This window comes from Suncus etruscus, chromosome 15, assembly GCF_024139225.1.
Source record: "Suncus etruscus isolate mSunEtr1 chromosome 15, mSunEtr1.pri.cur, whole genome shotgun sequence".
Classification (NCBI taxonomy): Eukaryota; Metazoa; Chordata; class Mammalia; order Eulipotyphla; family Soricidae; genus Suncus; species Suncus etruscus.
Genome location: NC_064862.1, coordinates 35,326,867 through 35,344,719, shown reverse-complemented (window position 1 = coordinate 35,344,719; position 17,853 = coordinate 35,326,867). Strand labels below are relative to the sequence as shown.

General features: G+C 46.8%; 1 protein-coding gene across 1 annotated transcript in view; it reads right to left on the bottom strand.

Annotated features, from left to right (window-relative positions):
* Positions 1 to 17,853, bottom strand: part of DEPDC5 (DEP domain containing 5, GATOR1 subcomplex subunit) — a 181,826-nt gene that overhangs the window by 8,603 nt on the left and 155,370 nt on the right. Inside the window, exons 39-40 of the mRNA XM_049788917.1 lie at positions 6,411 to 6,580; positions 76 to 247 (exon numbers count right to left, since the gene is read on the bottom strand). Coding sequence (XP_049644874.1) covers positions 76 to 247; positions 6,411 to 6,580 — 342 coding nt within the window. The remainder of the gene's footprint in view (positions 1 to 75; positions 248 to 6,410; positions 6,581 to 17,853) is intronic.

The window sequence follows — 17,853 nt, the reverse complement described above, 5'->3', positions numbered from 1 at the left end:
AATCACTTAGTTCAGGAGGAGAGAACTGGAGGCCCTTACTAGTGGGGACAGACCCTCAGAAGAAGCATCTCTTACTGTCAAACAGGTGCTCGCTGCCCTCCTTGAGCAGGCAGCTGATGTTGAGAGGGATGAAGAGCTGAGCTCTCAGTGGATCGCCGTACAAGTAACTCGGCAGTGCAAAGGGTCCCTCCAAAACGGGGACTAACAAAAAGCCACAGGAGGTGGCTTTCCGATGCCAGCCCTGGACCTGGTGGGAAGCACAGAAGCAAACAGTGTTATTTGCAAGTTCATGCAATCAAGAGGCAGCCCCTCCTGAGCAGCGAAACTGCTGCAGTGGCGGTGTGTATATCGACCCAGCATGTCTGGTGATTGACAGTTGATGGTTCCAAATCAGTCTCGGGCAGGAAAAGTGCTGTCGGAACTCCTGGCAAACACACAAGAGGCACTGTAAGGAGCACCCCAGAGCTTCTGCAACGTCAGTATTTCTTCTGGAAGGAAGAGTCTGGAGAGAGCTATTTCCTGCCTCCTGTAAGAGCCCTTCTTGTTCTATAGGATGTTGGAGGAAGGTCACAGGATAGATGAGGCATTCTACTTTTGCCCTTTATAAAAAATGTACATCTAAAGTATTAAATAGGAAAACGATCCACCAGGCTGGCTCATGGGCATGATGCCAAGTGCAAGATGATGACGGTGACCTCTGGCCAGAAGCGATAAGCCCTGACAGGACAAGAATGAGAGCCATGCTGTGGTTTCATGAACTGACAGAAGAAAAGCTATTGGGCATCAAAGCCCTACCCAGCAGTAACATTTTCTTAACAGCAACAATTTCCTCTGCCTAAAGAGGCTTCCTTACAAATTATACTTATTTTTTGGTTGTTTCTGAGGGAGAGGAGGACTATTTTAGTTCAGTGCTGACGGGATTACTCTCAAGAGAGTTGGGGGAGTTTGGGGTGCCAGAGATTAAACCTTGGCCTTCTGTGGGAGAAATATGTGCTCCTGGGCCCGGAAAGATAGCATGGAGGTAAGGCGTTTGCCTTTCATGCAGGAGGTCATCGGTTCAAATCCCGGCGCCCCATATGGTCCCCCGTATCTGCCAGGAGCAATTTCTGAGCCTGGAGCCAGGAATAACCCCTGAGCACTGCTGGGTGTGACCCAAAAACTACCAAAAAAAAAAAAAAAAAAAAAAAAAAAAAAGAAATATGTGCTCCTATCTAGTGAACCAACTCTTCAGCCTATTTTCTTATTCACTTAGGGTGCTGGGGACTGAACCCAGGTGTGAGCATATGAAGCATACACTTTATTTAATGGTGGTGGTGGTGGTCACACCAGGCAGTGCTTAGGGATTATTACTGTCTCTCAGGAATCACCAGTGGTGCTTGGAGACTATATGGGATGCTGGCATCAAACCTGGGTCAATAAATGGCAAGGCAATAATCCTAAATATTGACTAGATCTCTGGCCCAAATGGACTTTAAAATGATTAACATGGGCCAGAGAGATAGCATGAAGGTAGGGAGTTTGGATTTCATGCAGAAGGTCATTGGTTTGAATCCCAGCATCCCATATGGTTCCCCAAGCCTGCCAGGAGCGATTTCTGAGCATGGAGCCAGGAGTAACCCCTGAGCGCTGCCGGGTGTGACCCAAAAACAAAACAAAACAAAAACTATCAAGCATTCTATCTACTGAGATACTTTTTTTTTTTTGGTTTTTGGGCCACACCCAGTAACGCTCAGGGGTTACTCCTGGCTATGCGCTCAGAAGTTGCTCCTGGCTTGGGGGACCATATGGGACACCGGGGGATCGAACCGCGGTCCGTCCAAGGCTAGCGCAGGCAAGGCAGGCACCTTACCTTTAGCGCCACAGCCTGGTCCCTACTGAGATACTTTTGTTTGTTTTGGGGCCCCACTGGTGACGCTCAGGGGTTACTCCTGGCTATGCGCTCAGAAATCGCTCCATATGACCATAAGGTCCATCCTGGGTCAGCTGCGTACAAGGCTAACGCCCTACTGCTGTGCTATTGCTCTGATCCCATGCCCCCGAGATACTTTTTTTTTGGTTTTTGGGTCATGCCCGGCAGTGCTCAGGGGTTCCTCCTGGCTCTGCACTCAGAAATAGCTCCTGGCAGGCTCAGGGGACCATATGGAATATCGAACCACTGTCAGTCCTGGGTAGGCTGTGTGCAAGGCAAATGCCTTACCGCTAAGCTATCACTCTGACCCTGTATATTGTTTTTAAAAGTTGATGCAAACAGGGGCCGGGCGGTGGCGCTAGAGGTAAGGTGCCTGCCTTGCCTGCGCTAGCCTTGGATGGACTGTGGTTCCATCCCCCAGCGTCTCATATGGTCCCCCAAGCCAGGAGCAACTTCTGAGCCCATAGCCAGGAGTAACTCCTGAGCGTTACCGGGTGTGGCCCCCAAAAAAACAAAACAAAACAAAACAAAAAAACGTTAATGCAAACAAATGAGATCTCCATAAAACAGTATCTAATAAAATACAATTTGGATTTGGGCCACATCCTAATTTAAATAAGTATGACTGTGTTTAAAAAAATAGAGGTATGGGGCTGGAGAGATAGCATGGAGGTAAGGCGTTTGCCTTTCATGCAAAAGTATGGTGGTTTGAATCCCAGCATCCCATATGGTCCCCTATGCCTGCCTGGGGTGATTTCTGAGCACAGAGCCAGGAGTAACCCCTGAGCACTGCCGGGTGTGACCCAAAAACCAAAAACGAAAAAAGAAAAAGAGGTATGCTTACATTTTGCTACCAGCAGCACTCACATAAACAACTAAAACCAAGATAATTTGTAAGCTCTAATTTCTTGATTTTATGTGACACATATCTGAGTATTATGTATAATGAATGTACCGTATTTTCCGGCGTATAAGACGACTTTTGAAACAAAAAAAAGTCAACTGAAAATTGGGGGTCGTCTTATACGCCGAGTATATCCCGATGCCACTAAACGAAAATTGTCTGAATATTGCCACAAAACGAATTTTCCAACCGATTCTGCACCAATCACTGCAAGGCTGCCTCTCTAACTCAGCCAATCCAAGCAGGCTTTTTATGCATGCAAATTAGACAATGTTCTGGATCCAAATCTACACTGTAAAAAGTCTGCTCAGATTGGCCAGCGTCAGAGAGGAAGTCTATTATGGAATAATCTTTGAGCCTTTGCTTGTTGTGATTGGCTCACTGTGGTACATACAGTTGCAGCACAGAAATGTTCTGTCTGATTCAGCGAATATAGGCCTAAACCTATGTTTTAACTGCAAAATTAGGGGGTCGTCTTATACGCCCAGTCGTCTCATATGTCGGCAAATATGGTAGATATTGCCTTAACTAATAATTAACCTACACTAGGGAGTTCTAAAAACATTATCGTTACATTGAAATAATAAAAGGACTAGCCACTTCCAGTGGGCTTTACATAAACTAATGTGAAAATGCTCTTTCAAAAGACAGTTTCTAATTCCTCTGAGAAAATGCTCCTTTCGGGGCCGGGAAGGTGGTGCTAGAGGTAAGGTGTCTGCCTTACAATCGCGCCAAGGAACGGACCGACCGCAGTTCGATCCCCCGGCGTCCCATATGGTCCCCCCAAGCCAGGGGCGATTTCTGAGCACATAGCCAGGAGTAACCCCTGAGAGTCAAACAGGTGTGGCCCAAAAACCAAAAAAAAAAAAAAAAAAAAAAAAAGAAAATGCTCCTTTCTACTAAACTGGCTTCATGTAAGAACCCAGAAGTACTTTGGTGGAGGTGGGACTATGTGGCTTCTGAAGAGAAGACAGCCTGCAGTGAGCTGGTCAGTGCTGCTGAGAGGGTGAGGTCATTCCAGAGCAGACCAGCTGGGAAGAGCTGGTCTGCTCTGTAAGTTGAGCAGGATGGCAGCTGACATTTTAAAAAATGTATTTGGATTTTAAGGATGTTCTCCTGGGACTGAGAATGTATCAGTGGTAGAGTACTGATGTCTAAAATGCATGATGCTCTGGGTTTGTTATCTAGCACAAAAGAAGGGAGGACAGAAGGAAGAACAGAAGAGACAGGAGAGGGGGAAAGAAGGAAAGGAAGGAAAGATAGAAAGAAGGAAGAAAAAAAAGGAAGGATGGATGAAGAATGGGTGAAGGGGAGAAAGGGAAGGAGAGAGGGAAAAGGAAGACTGAATGCCACCACCCCCACCACCCCCACCACCCAACCCCCGTCTCCATCTCATGCTTTTTGGGCCATGCCTGGTGCTCAGGGCTTACTCCTAGCTCTGTACTCAAGAATCACTCCTGTCAGTGATGAGATGCCAGAGATCAAACCCAGGTCAGCCATGTGCAAGGCAAGTGCTTTATCTGCTGTGCTGTCACTCCTACCTAAATCTCTCTTTAAAGGTGCTAAAGCCACATGAAGGCAGATAGAGAGACCAGGCCAACCTTTTCCCTAGGATATGGACTTCTGAAGCAAAAGTGGATCCCTGAGTCTATAACAAACTTAACTGTTTGTTGGCAGCCAGTGCTGTGCTCATCAAGTCTTTGATCATTTCCTTGATTCTCTCTCTACTCTTTCTGAACTAACTTTCCAGCTGCTCTCAACTGTGTGATGAGTTAAATGCTTTGGGTTAGTATTGGAGTAAAGATGAAGCCAGAAAAGAAAGCCAGAAAGGAAAAAAAGAAAGCCAGTAAAGAAAGGCAGAAAGGAAGAGTCCATAATAAGTACAGTAGACAATACAAGTGGTTGAAAGAAGGCTCTTGAAAGATACTGACAGTTTGGCCAAGGAGGCCTGAGTCTGTAAATAGTGGAGAAGGGACAAGGGCAGGGCAATAGCTAGTACTGGCTTTTTACTGCTGGAGTACTGAATGTATTTTACTAGAGAAAGAGAGGACAGGGCATCAGGAGGATGAGAGAGGCAGAAGACCAGATTAGGCTGGACTTCTCCAATTCCATACTTATGACATTTGGGCTGTCTAATGCTTTGCTACAGAGACTGTAGGCCAATGAGTAGTCTTGTTCTCCACCCTTTAGGTACCAGCAGAAGCACCATTTGTGAGGATTTTTCTAGGTATAATACGGAGTGGTAGCATTAGAGGGCTAGAGATAAGGCATCTATCTGCCTTGCGAGCTAGCCGTCCCATATGGTCCCCACACCGCCCCAGGCCAGGAGTGATTTCTGAGCACATAGCCAGGAGTAACCCCTGAGCATCAAATGGGTGTGGCCCCCCCAAACAAAAAACAAAATTTCCCCTTATGCTCTGTGTTGGGAGCCAGATAAAAACAGTGATGGTCATTAATAGAAGGTGGTTATATAAGTTATGATGCAAACAAGAGATAGAATATTCTTTAACTTTTGGAAGCAAAAAAGCAAAACAAAAAACAAAACCCAATAATCTAGAGGGAAGAATTTTTTATAGTGATACTAAAGATCTACAGAAAATAGAAAAGCTAAAATATAAATAGTATATATCCCAGGCTACCATCTTTGTGCAAAAGAAGAAGACACCATGGTTCTGTATGTGCACAGAACTTCTGAAGTATATCAGCCCCATACTTAGGAGGCTGCTTGCAAACACAAGTACCAGGACCCAATGGGTAAGGTTTCCAACGGTGGACAATATTCCTTTCCTCTGGGAGAATTAAATATATCTGGAGATATTTCTGATTGTCACAAGAAAGGCATGTCACTGGTATGCAGTGTGAAGAGGCCAGGGATACAAAGCAATATCCCAGAATGACCAGGTCAGCTTTCCCCATGTCCCAATAGAGAATATCTGGCTCCAGGTATCACTAGATTGAAAAATCTGTCTTGATAATTTGATTTTTATTTTATTTTTACTCTGATTAAGTTGTTTAAGTGGATATTTTAATAGTCCAGGTGAGAGGTAATTAGAGATTAAACTGAAAAATAAAAAAGGGGCTGGAGAGATGGCACGAAGATAGGGCATTTGCCTTGCCTGCAGAAGAACTGTAGTTCGAATCTCGGCATCCCATATGGTCCCCCGAGCCTGCCAGGAGCGATTTCTGAGTGCAGAGCCAGGAGGAACCCCTGAGCACCACTGGGTGTGACCCAAAAATGAAGGGAGGGAAGGAAGGAAGGAAGGAAGGAAGGAAGGAAGGAAGGAAGGAAGGAAGGAAGGAAGGAAGGAAGGAAGGAAGGAAGGAAGGAAGGAAGGAAAAGAAGGGGCTAGAGAGATAGTATGGGGGTAAGGCATGTGCCTTGTAAGCAGCTAACTCCAGTTTCACTGAGCACTGTATACGATCCTCTGAGCACTGCCAGTAGAGATTTCTGCACATAGAGACAAGAGCAAGTTCTGAGCACTGTGGGTGGCTCCAAAACAAACAAAACCAAAAAGAAGTAGCAATAGTTTCAGTGTAGACTCCACTGTGCCCTTCTTCAAGGCAGGCAAGCACAGGCCCCAATCCCAAAGCTCTCACCATCTCAAAGAGGACCGCAGCGGTCACTGCCATCCAGTGAAGCTTGATCTCAAAGGCTGCGTTCAGGGAGAAGTTGCCATGGTAATAGCAGCTACACCATTCCAGCCTGTCGGTGCGGTTGTTCACATCGACATCCAGGGTGACTGTCCTTTGCTCAGGGACAGTGGCAGCTAAGTCAGCACATAGGGAAAGTCCCAAAAGAGAAAAAAAAGAGAAAGAACAAACAGCTAAGTATCCAGAATGAAACAGCAAAATCATCCAACAACAGCAGCAACAAAACATCAGATTCTAGAAGCTTCCTGGAAATCATCTAGTTAGTTAAGAGAAGGGTACAAATTTCCTGTAAAGGGTGAGATGATAAATATTTTAAGCTTTGCGAGCTATATGGTCTCTCAACTACTTAACTCTGCTTTTCAGAGTGCAAATGCAGCCACAGACATTATGTAAGTGAATGGACTGGCTGGGTTCCAATAAATACATTTATTTACAAAGACAAAGGGACTTTTGGGCAGTGCAACACTCCTATATGAATCTGTAAGGACAGACACTTACTAAACCAAAGACTTTGGGAAGAAATGTGATAATATAGGTTCCTTTATTGCCAGTTTAACATTCTGTGGGTGCATGGGAACAGGGAGCACTTGGAAACTATTTTCCATTCATTTTTGCTGTGGACCTAAAAGTGTTCTAAAAAAAAAAAAAGTCAAATTAGGGGCCGGAGAGATAGCATGGGAGTAGGGCATTTGCCTTGCATGCAGAAGGACAGTGGTTGGAATCCTGGCATCCCATACGGTCCCCGAGCCTGCCAGGAGCAATTTCTGAGAGTAGAGCCAGGAGTAACCCCTGAGCACTGCCGGGTGTAACCCAAAAACCAAAATAAAGAAAAACAAAAAAACCCCCCCAAAACCCAAAAAAACCCACAATAGGCAGACCTGGCTGCTTAAGGGGTAGTTTACTTCCTTCTAGTCTAACACAACTCCTTCATGTACAGCTGAGGAACCAGCAGTCCAAATGGGGAAATGGCCTTGGCCATGATGATAGTTCCCTTAGCCAGGCTGAACCCCAGGTCTTCCTCCAGATACCCAGGATGAAATACAATTAGACAAAGAAGCTAAACTCTATGAAAAAAGTCTTTTTATTTTTATTTCTTTTTTTGGTTTTTTGTTTTTTGGGTCACACCCGGCAGTGCTCAGGGGTTACTCCTGGCTCTATGCTCAGAAATCGCTCCTGGCAGGCTCAGGGGACCATATGGGATGCCGGGATTCAAACCACCGACCTTCTGCATGCAAGGCAAATGCCTTACTGCTATGCTATCTCTCCGGCTCCATTTTTTTTTAAACTCAAATTCTATCATCTTTTCTCAAGAAATGAAAACTCCTATAAAGGAAGATTTAATATCTTACTCGATGTAGGAATTTCAGGGCAGTATCAAACTAGCTTGGCCTGTCAGGGATGCCTGCTCAGAAATCCTACTCAATGCTGGATGATTTGTATGGCAGATACAGTGCTTGCCGTCCATGCAGCTGACCTGGGTTTGATCCCAGCACCCTACATGGTCCCTAATTCCTGCCAGGAGTGAATCCTGAATGCAGAGACAGAAATAAGCCCTGAACACTGGCTGGATGTGGTAAACAAAACAAAACAAAACAAAACAAAAAACTGAGAGAAATCCTATTCAGCTGAGGCTGGGATGGTTTAGAGATGGGTCATGATGGTGCAGTTCCTGAAGAGACTGAAGGCCTGAAACAGATCCAGAAGAAGACCAGGAGGATTCTGCTCTGGCCAGGCACTGCCAGACCAGTCTATCATGTCCAGTGCCCCTGAGTCTAGTAACACCTCTTTATCAGGAACTGTCAGCTTACTTGTGGGATCTATAGGTACAAACCCTGGGTGGCTTTTATCTCTGACAAGGACAAAAACAGCCCATGTATCAGCAGTTTTGCAGAACTTCTGTTGGGGAGTCACAGTGAGGACAATATATGTACCTAGGTGGACTCATATTCATGTGACTGTTGTATAACCTTATCATTCTTTTAAAGCCAGAATGTGCAGATATTGTAGAGATAGTAAAGCAGGCCTACTTGGGTTTGATCCCCAGTATCCCACATAGTTCCCTGAACATTGGCAGTAGTGATTCCTTAATCAGAACCAGGAGTAACCTTTAAGCACCATAGGGTGTCCTCCCCCCCAATAAAAAAACAACCCAAAAAACAAACCATGCGTGGAATTGTGACTCATGAGGCATGCACAAAATTCTGAGCGTAATTCCTGGCACTACAAGTTAAAAACAAAAACAAAAACAGAACATGAAAGGTGGGGATGTTCCTGATTCAGTCAAAAGATCTCAGCGCCAGCATGAGATAGGTTCTTTCATCAAGCCATAGATTCTTGAGAATGCTTCTTTACTTCCTTGGCTTATCCCCTTGAAAACTAGAGGTGTCTGCCCACCACCCTCCATCACTGCTGCACAAAGGACGGGCTGAGAAGCAAATGAATGCAGATGAAAAGGTGTCATGGGCTTCTCCTGCCTTCTCCTTTAGCCACTCTCACTTGCAACTCTTCCTTTCCTCTTGCTCCTGTTATATATTCCTCATCCATGTTCAATCCTGATTCCAAAGGATACTATTTGGCTCCCTGTCAAACATGATAAAGAACTCAGCAGCTCTGATGCTGTAGGCCTCATCAACCTAACTTTGGAAGCCTGCAATGAGGCACAGTGTCAGTCTGGCAAGTGTGAGGCATTGAGCTCAATCCCTAGCACAGTCTCATAGGATCATGTGCAATCAGTAACACTGCAGTTGTCAACAATGGTACCATTGTAAGTGCAACTTGAACCAAGTATGTGTACACCACAATCAAGTGAGACCCACCCCAAATATTAACACCTCAACCACGATCACCACTACCATTGAAACAAAACAGGCCTCTATGTCTTGATTATCCTGATTCATGATACTGTCAGCATAATCCTTTACTTCACAGCACAAATCAAGAAGAAAGCTTTGCTCTCTGGCCTCAGAGACAGTATTGTCCTTACAAGGTTTCAAAAGCTTCTGGTCCTGAGAGGAAGGACACCTGGTGGACACCAGCAGCGAGCTCTTTGATCTCTTCTCTTCTGTCAGGTTCAGAACAGGCTGGTCTGGGAACCCCTACGAAAGATGCCACTGCACAGCTAAGTTCTAGGTTCTAGGCTCTAGGCTACAGATATCACTGTTCAGGGTAATGTGAACAATACTGATAGAACAGCAGGTAAACAATACTTTTTTGTCTTGTTTTTGGGCTACACCTTCAGTGCTCAGGGGTAATCCTGGCTCTGTGCTTAGAGGTAAATCTTGGAAGGATCAGGTGTCCATATGGGATACCAGGGATTGAACCCGGATTGGCCACATGCAAAATAAACAACCTCACCATTGTACTATTGCTCTAGTCCAGATGGCATACAAAGTTGAGTGAGAGGCAAGCTCAACTGAGTTGTAGCTTTTGGAGAGTTCTCTGAAATCACTACTTGAGTTCTATGAGAGCCACTTTTTTACCTGGGAACCTTATTTACCTTAGAGGTGGTAAATCTAAAATATATATAAAAACCCAAAGGAGCAGCAGGTTAAATATCCATCTGGTAATAGTGACAGAAGCAAGGAATGACCCCACAAGAGAAATCGGTGACCCAAGGTAGTAAAAGAATGGAATCTCAGGGGGCTGGAGAGATGGCATGGAGGTAAAGCATTTGCCTTGCATGCAGAAGGACAGTGGTTCAAATTCCGGCATCCCATTCCATACCTGCCGGGAGTGATTTCCGAGCATAGAGCCAGGAGTAACTCCCTGAACACAGCCGGGTGTGACCCCCCCCCAAAAAAAAGGAGTCTCAGGGAGGCCCTAAAGGGCCTCAATGCAACCCAGCTGTCCCGTGATAGAGAGAGGGAGAGAGGGAGAGGGAGGGGGAGAGAGGGAGGGGGGGAGAGAGAGAGAGAGACAAGGAGGGTTGGAGGGATGAAGGGAGGGAGGGGGAGAGCGAGAGGGAGGGAGAGGGAGGGAGAGAGAGAGAGAGATATGTTATGGGGATTTTAAAGGGGCATCTGGCTACCCATTTAGCAGGAGAAAAATGGAAAATGTCCACATGTCAGGGTTTGGAATAAGGTGCTCCACAGTCCCTTCTCATCCTAAGACTGTTAAGAGAGATGCGTGTGGATGAACTTAGAGGAAGTGGTGCTGTCCCTGCCAGAGCCTCAGGTGTTGCTGAAACATCACAGACCAGCAATATAGGATATTGGGGAGGGAGATGGGTGCTACCCTGGGCCAACCCTGACAAGACCATAGGCCACACTTTGGCATTTCTGCTAAACTCTGCAGCCATGGGGCCGGAGAGATAGCATGGAAGTAAGGCGTTTGCCTTTCATGCATGGGGTCAGTGGTTCAAATCCCGGCATCCCATATGGACCCCAGAGCCTGCCAGGGGCGATTTCTGAGCACAGAGCCAGGAGTAAGCCGAGTGCTGCCGGGTGTGACCCAAAAACAAACGAACAAAAAAAGTGACGTGTCGGGGCCGGGAAGGTGGCGCTAGAGGTAAGGTGTCTGTCTTGCAAGCGCTAGCGTAGGATGGACCTCGGTTCGATCCCCCGGCGTCCCATATGGTCCCCCCAATCCAGGGGTGATTTCTGAGCACATAGCCAGGAGTAACCCCTGAGTCAAACGGGGTGTGGCCCAAAAACCAAAAAAAAAAAAAAGAAAAAAAAAAAGTGACGTGTCAACACAAATAAATGAAAAGGGCTGGTCATAAATGATAATTACATTCTTTCCTCTATAAATCCTGCCAATAATTTTTTCCAGAGGAAAAAAATTGCAATGAAGAGAGTCCATTTTCGTTTTCTTTGTTTTGTTTTGTTTTTCGGTCACACCCATTTGATGCTCAGGGGTTACTCCTGGCTAAGCGCTCAGAAATTGCCCCTGGCTTGGGATGCCGGGGGATCGAACCTTGGCTAGCGCTTGCAAGGCAGACACCTTACTTCTAGAGCCACCTCACCGGCCCCGAGAGTCCATTTTCGAAAACAGATCTTTCTTGCTAAAGTAAATGACACAGTAAAAATCTAATTCCTAACCTGAAAAGAATGCTGGGACATAGTATCTTAGACAAAGGTCTAAGGGCTGTTTCTGGAGAGAAATTTAGCTGCTGAAATTTAGTGATAACAGGCTGGGTTTAAAGGAAAAAGAAACCACTTCCTATGGGAGGAGTGATGGGAAAGGAAGCAGATGGGATGAAATTCCACTACAGCTCCCATGGAAACCACTGAGAAGGCCATCAAAGCAAGCATGTGCACACACAGGCTTCTGCCTAGCATCAGAGTCAATGACCCTTAGTGCTCACACACAGATCAAGTAAGCCTGACTAAAAACACCAGCCATCGACAGGATCCCCTTGCTTCTCCACAACTCCCCCTCTTTAAGGGCCATATGACATTTTTCCATATGTTGTTCCGCTTGGAGCACAATTTATGCAAGAATTAAGAACCATGGGTTAAAGTGAAATGACAGGGATCTCGTCTTGAGCTGAAGACGAAGGGTCTTCAGGGGTCATGGGAAAGTTCCTCAGCCTGCTGAAGAAATAAAGGAAATGCAGATGTTCACATGGAAACTAGACAGAGAGGGGCCAGAGTGATGTATAATCTGGCCTGGTACATTTACTGCCCTGGGTTCGATCCCTAGCACCTGACTGATATGGTACCCTGAGCACCACCAGGAGTGAGCAATAGCACAGTGGTAGGGTGTTTGCCTTGCACGTGGCCAACCTGGGAGAAACCCAGGTTCAATTCCCGGAATCCCACATGGTCCCCTGAGCCAGCAATTTCTTTTTTTTTTTTTTTTTTTTGGTTTTTGGGTCTCACCCGGCTGTGCTCAGGGGTTACTCCTGGCTCCATGCTCAGAAATTGCTCCTGGCAAGCACAGGGGACCATATGGGACGCAGGGATTTGAACTGATGACCTTCTGCATGAAAGGCAAATGCCTTACCTCCATGCTATCTCTCCGGCCCCGAGCCAGCAATTTCTGAGCAAAGAGCCAGGAGTAACCTCTGAGCATTGTTGGGTATGGCCCCAAAACCAAAATAAAGACATTTTAAAAAAAGGAGTGACTCCTGAGGGCAGAGCCAGAAGTAAGTCCTGAGCATTTCTGGGGGTAGGCCCAAAACAAGATAGAAAAAGAAAGAAGGAGGGGCTGGAGCAACAGTACAGTGGTAGGACATTTGCCTTGCACGTGGCTGACCCGAGTTTGCGTCCCAGCATCCTATTTGGTCCCCCAAGCACTGCCCGGAGTAATTTATGAGTGCAGAGCCAGGAATAGTCCCTGAGCACTTCCGAGTATGGCCCCAAAGCAAACAAACAAACAACAAAAGAAAAACAAAACAAGAGGAAAAGTACAGTGGTTAAGGGGTTAAGGTACTTTCCTTCACATAACCCAAGTTTGATCCCCCGTAACACATGGTTTTCCTCCTTAGCCTTGCCAGAAATGATCCTGAGCACTAAAACAGGAATAATACTAATTATTAATTTTTTCTTTTGGGGCACATCCGGTGGTGCTCAGGGGACCATATGGGATGCCGGAGATTGAACCCAGGTCCAATCCCGCGTCATCCGCATGCAAGGCAAATGCCTTGCTTACTGTGCTATCACTCCCGGTTCCCAGGAGTAATAACTGAGCACCGACAGATGTGACCCCCCCCTCAGAAAAAAGCACTGATGAAGCAAAGTGGGGCACAGTGGCAGAAGTGGCTTTACAGGCATTTTCCAGAAGTGGTGAAGCAACCCAAGCCAGAGTGCATCTAGTAAGCTGGAGCTGTGTTCAGATCTCTGTGACAATTCTCTGCTTCGTATCACAAAGTTTGCTGACTCAAAGACTGAAAGGCCAAATTCAGCTTTCCCCAGTTCTGCTGAATTCTGTCCATTTGTGGAAGAGATAGCAGTGGCAGCGAGTAAAGCAAAATTCATCATTCTGCTAAATTCCAAGAGACTAGAGAGCAGGGGAAGGGGTTAGCAGTGCAGGGGAAGCCTCCTTCATTCCATGATCTTAGAGCAGAGGCAGGAAGAAAGGGCCCAGAGTAGAAGGTGCTGGTATGTTCCTGAGGAACATGAAAGCCAGGGTGGGGACTCAGAGAGCAGGAGGCAGAGTGTACCAGATCCACCGTGAAAACTAGGGCTGCTCAGACTGACTGATTTCAGGGGTACTTGGAGCCATGGGAGAGACCTACTCACAGAAAGAAGCAAACCCAGGGCCCTTGTTTTGCACATGGCTGACCTATGTTAGATCCCCAGCCCCCCATATAGTCCCTCATATGGTCCCTTAAGGAGTGATCCTTAAGCACAAAGCCAGGAGTAAGTTGAGCACCTCTGGATGTGGCCCGAAAACTAAGAAAAAAACAAAAAAAGAACTTAATTTATCTTACAAGGTCTGATTCCTGAGGCGAATGGATTGGAGGGAGTGGGGGTGTGAGGGGAGCAAGGACAAGCAAGTGAGAAGAGCCCCAGAGCAGTGAGTTCAATAATGCAAGCAGGAGAAGACAATGACTGGGCCAGGAATCATTGATGCGATCAATACTGGATTTAAGTTGACATTCGATATTAGGAAGACAATTTGCTGACGAACTGGCCAAAGGGAAGGGCAATGGGGAACATCAAGCTGACTGAGCTCTCTCTCTGCCTCCTTGACTACTAGAGTAGAAGGGATGACTCAGGAAGGCAAAAGTGGGGGCAGGGAACACTGGCCGAACACTTTAACTTCCAGAACCTACAGTCAGGAGTGGATGAATGGGCAAGTCTCAGAGTGGAAGGCAAAGTCCGGGTGGAGTCAGAAATCGAAGGATAAGCAGCTTTGGAAGAGGGTGGGGGCTGATAAACTGGAAGAGATGCTTCTGGAAACATAACTAGAGACTTGGTGATGTTGAGTAATTGGGGAGCTGAGGGATACAGGCAAAGGTCTTGAGAGCTAAATCTAAGAATCATTTAGGAATGGGGAGCTTGCTTAGAAGTCTGAAGCACGGGCCCGGAGAGACAGCACAGCGTTGTTTGCCTTGGAAGCAGCCAATCCAGGACCTAAGGTGGTTGGTTTGAATCCTGGTGTCCCATATGGTCCCCCGTGCCTGCCAGGAGCTATTTCTGAGCAGACAGCCAGGAGTAACCCCTGAGCAACACTGGGTGTGGCCCAAAAACCAAAAAAAAAAAAAAAAAAAAAAAAAAAAAAGAAGTCTGAAGCACATGCCTAGCAGCTGAAGTGTCAATTCAATCCCCAGCATGATATGGCCTTCTCAGTACTGCCATGTACAGGCCTGGTAATTCTCACCTATGATGGGGAGGCCTCCCCCAAGAGAACTGCTGACAGGAAGATCAGACATTATGGGACCAACAGCCCTAACAGGGTACAAGAAACAAGACCTGGTGCTGGGTTGAGCTCCCCATGATAATAGCTGCCTTGCATGGTTGAGGCTGCAAGCTTGATCCTGGCACCACAACATGACCCCTGACTCCATGACATTATGTACAACCCTCAGCAAGCCCCAGGAGGATGTGACACTAAAGAAACGAGAGAAAGAGAGAGAGAAGAGAGGAAAGAGGAGGGAGGGAAAGAAAGAGTGGGGAGGAAAAAGAGGGGGAAGAAAAGGAGAAAAAGAGGGGGGAGAGAAAGAGAGAAGAGAGAGAGGAGAGAGAGAGAAAACCAAGACTGAGGACGAACCACTAGACTACAATGTGAAGGTTCCCTATAATCCTGAGAACAGCTATTCCAGACTAGGGAATGAACAAAAACCAGAAACCTCACCTGAGCTTTTCGACTTCATTTCACCTTGCGTTAGCCTGCAAGAGGAGGTGTTTTTCTGCAGACTATAGACAGAGCTGCTTTAGCAAAGAGGGAACATTCAGAGAATGGGGCACCCCAGGTGCCTCCAAAGGCATGGAATGTCTTCTGCACAAGTACACGGAGGCCTTAAAAGAGCAGAGTGCTCAGTGGCTCATCCACAGTGAAGGCTGAAGAGAGTGGATGTGGCTAGCAGAAGGGCAGATGGCAGGCTGGGGATCTGGAGTTGATATCTGCTTGGTTCATTTTTCTTGGGGTACAGGGGACTAAGGTGGGGTGTAGGAACCAGAGGGAAGAGATTTGACAGCTGTGTGCTGTGGGATGAGGGAACATAGGAGTTTGATGGTGGAGATGAAAAGGATGGGATCAGTCAATTCTATGTCCTGGTGGGACATAAACTGCCAATGTCAGGACTGAAGGGAGCATTCAGGAAAGATCAGAGTGAAGGAGCAGAGAACCACATGAAACAGAGAACTTCATGGTCATAACAAGGAACTGGGACCTTTGTGTCTGTCAGGCTAGTGGCCACCTCTAGAGCTAGGGCAGGTGCAAATCATCTCACATCTTGCCAGGCTTTGTCTTTTGCCTTTTGGAGCCAGTGGCAGAGACTCCAGCTGCAGTCCTTGGTACACAGTGCTGAGCAAATGACTTCATTACTTGAAGCCTTGATTTTGTGAACTCTAAAAATATGAATCTGGGGCTGGAGAGATAGCACAGCGGTAGGGCGTTTGCCTTGCAAGCGTCTGACCTAGGACCAATGGTGGTTTGAATCTCGGCATCCCATATGGTCCCCCCATGCCAGCCATGAGAGATTTCTGAGAAGAGAGCCAGGAATAACCCTTGAACGCTGCCAGGTGTGGCCCCAAAACCAAAAAATAAAAGAAATAAAAATATGAATCTTTGCATCTGAGATGATGAATTAAAATCATTTGCTGCTGGGACAAAGCCTGCTTTAGAAATCTCTAGAAGGGGCCGGGCGGTGGCGCTAAAGGTAAGGTGTCTGCCTTGCCTGCGTTAGCTTTGGATGGACCGTGGTTCGATCCCCCGGTGTCCCATATGGTCCCCCAACCCAGGAGCAATTTCTGAGCGCATAGCCAGGAGTAACCCCTGAGCATCACCGGGTGTGGCGCAAAAACTAAAAACCAAAAAAAAAAAAAAAAAAAAAAAAAGAAATCTCTAGAAGGGCTAGAGAGATAGCATGGAGGTAGGGTGTTTGCCTTGCATGCAGAAGGGCGGTGGTTCGAATCCCGGCATCCCATATGGTCCCCGTGCCTGCCAGGGGCAATTTCTGTGCATAGAGCCAGGAGTAACCCCTGAGCGCTGCGGGGTGTGACCCAAAAACCAAAAAAAAAAAAAAAAAATCGATATTTATCTATTTGTGGATTTTAGTCATGCCCAGAAGTACTTGGGGGCTAGTCCTAGTTCTATGCTGGATCATGACGTGCTAAGAATTAAACAGGGGTCAGATACATGCCAGGAAATGCCTTTGCTCTTCAACCTGATTCATTATCATAAAGGAACTTATCTTAGTCTCAAGAGAGTGGGCTGCTGACTCTCTAGTTTCACTCCAGTGTGCACCTAGCTTCCAGACTTATCGTCTAGCAACTTAGAAAAGTGAAAGTCTGGGGGCCGGGCGGTGGCGCTAAAGGTAAGGTGCCTGCCTTGCCTGCGCTAGCCTTGGACCGATCCCCCGGTGTCCCATATGGTCCCCCAAGCCAGGAGCAACTTCTGAGCACATAGCCAGGAGTAACCCCTGAGCGTTACCGGGTGTGGCCCAAAAACCAAAAAAAAAAAAAAAAAAAAAAAAAAAAAAGTGAAAGTCTGGGGCTGGCGAGGTGGCGCTAGAGGTAAGGTGTCTGCCTTGCAAGCGCTAGCCAAGGAAGGACCAAGGTTTGATCCCCTGGCATCCCATATGGTCCCCCCAAGCCGGGGGCAATTTCTGAGCGCTTAGCCAGGAGTAACCCCTGAGCATCAAACGGGTGTGCCCCCCCCCAAAAAAAAAAAGAAAAAAAAAAGAAAAGCGAAAGTCCTTAGCTTTTTTTGTTTAAGAAAAAAGCAGGCTCTAAGGCAGGGCCAAAGAATGCTTGATAGGGGTAAAGCCAGGAGTGGTTGAGAAGCTTCCCATATCCAAGGTAGTGAATGACCGGTCAGCACTAAACCTCCAAGTTATTTTTCTTTCTTTTTTGGTGGGGGGTGTTTATACCTAGCTATGCTCAGGGCTTATTCTTTTGTTGTTGTTGTTGTTTTTGGATCACACCTGGCAGCGCTCAGGGGTTACTCCTGACTCCACACTCAGAAATCGCTCTCAGCAGGCTCAGGGGACCATATGGGATGCTGGGATTCGAACCACCATCCTTCTGCGTCTAAGGCAAATGCCTTACCGCTATACTATCTCTCTGGCCCCACTCGGCTTACTCTTGGCTCTGTGCTCAGAGATTACTCTTGGCAGGGCTTGGGGGACCATGTAAGTGTCAGAAATCAAACCCTGGTTGACTATGTACAGTCACATATGGTAGGACACTCTGGCCTTGCACTCCTAAGTTCTTGCTTTGCGTCTTGGGGTTGTGATTTTCCTACCTTGCGCTGGCTTCTCTCATGGATCACGACACTG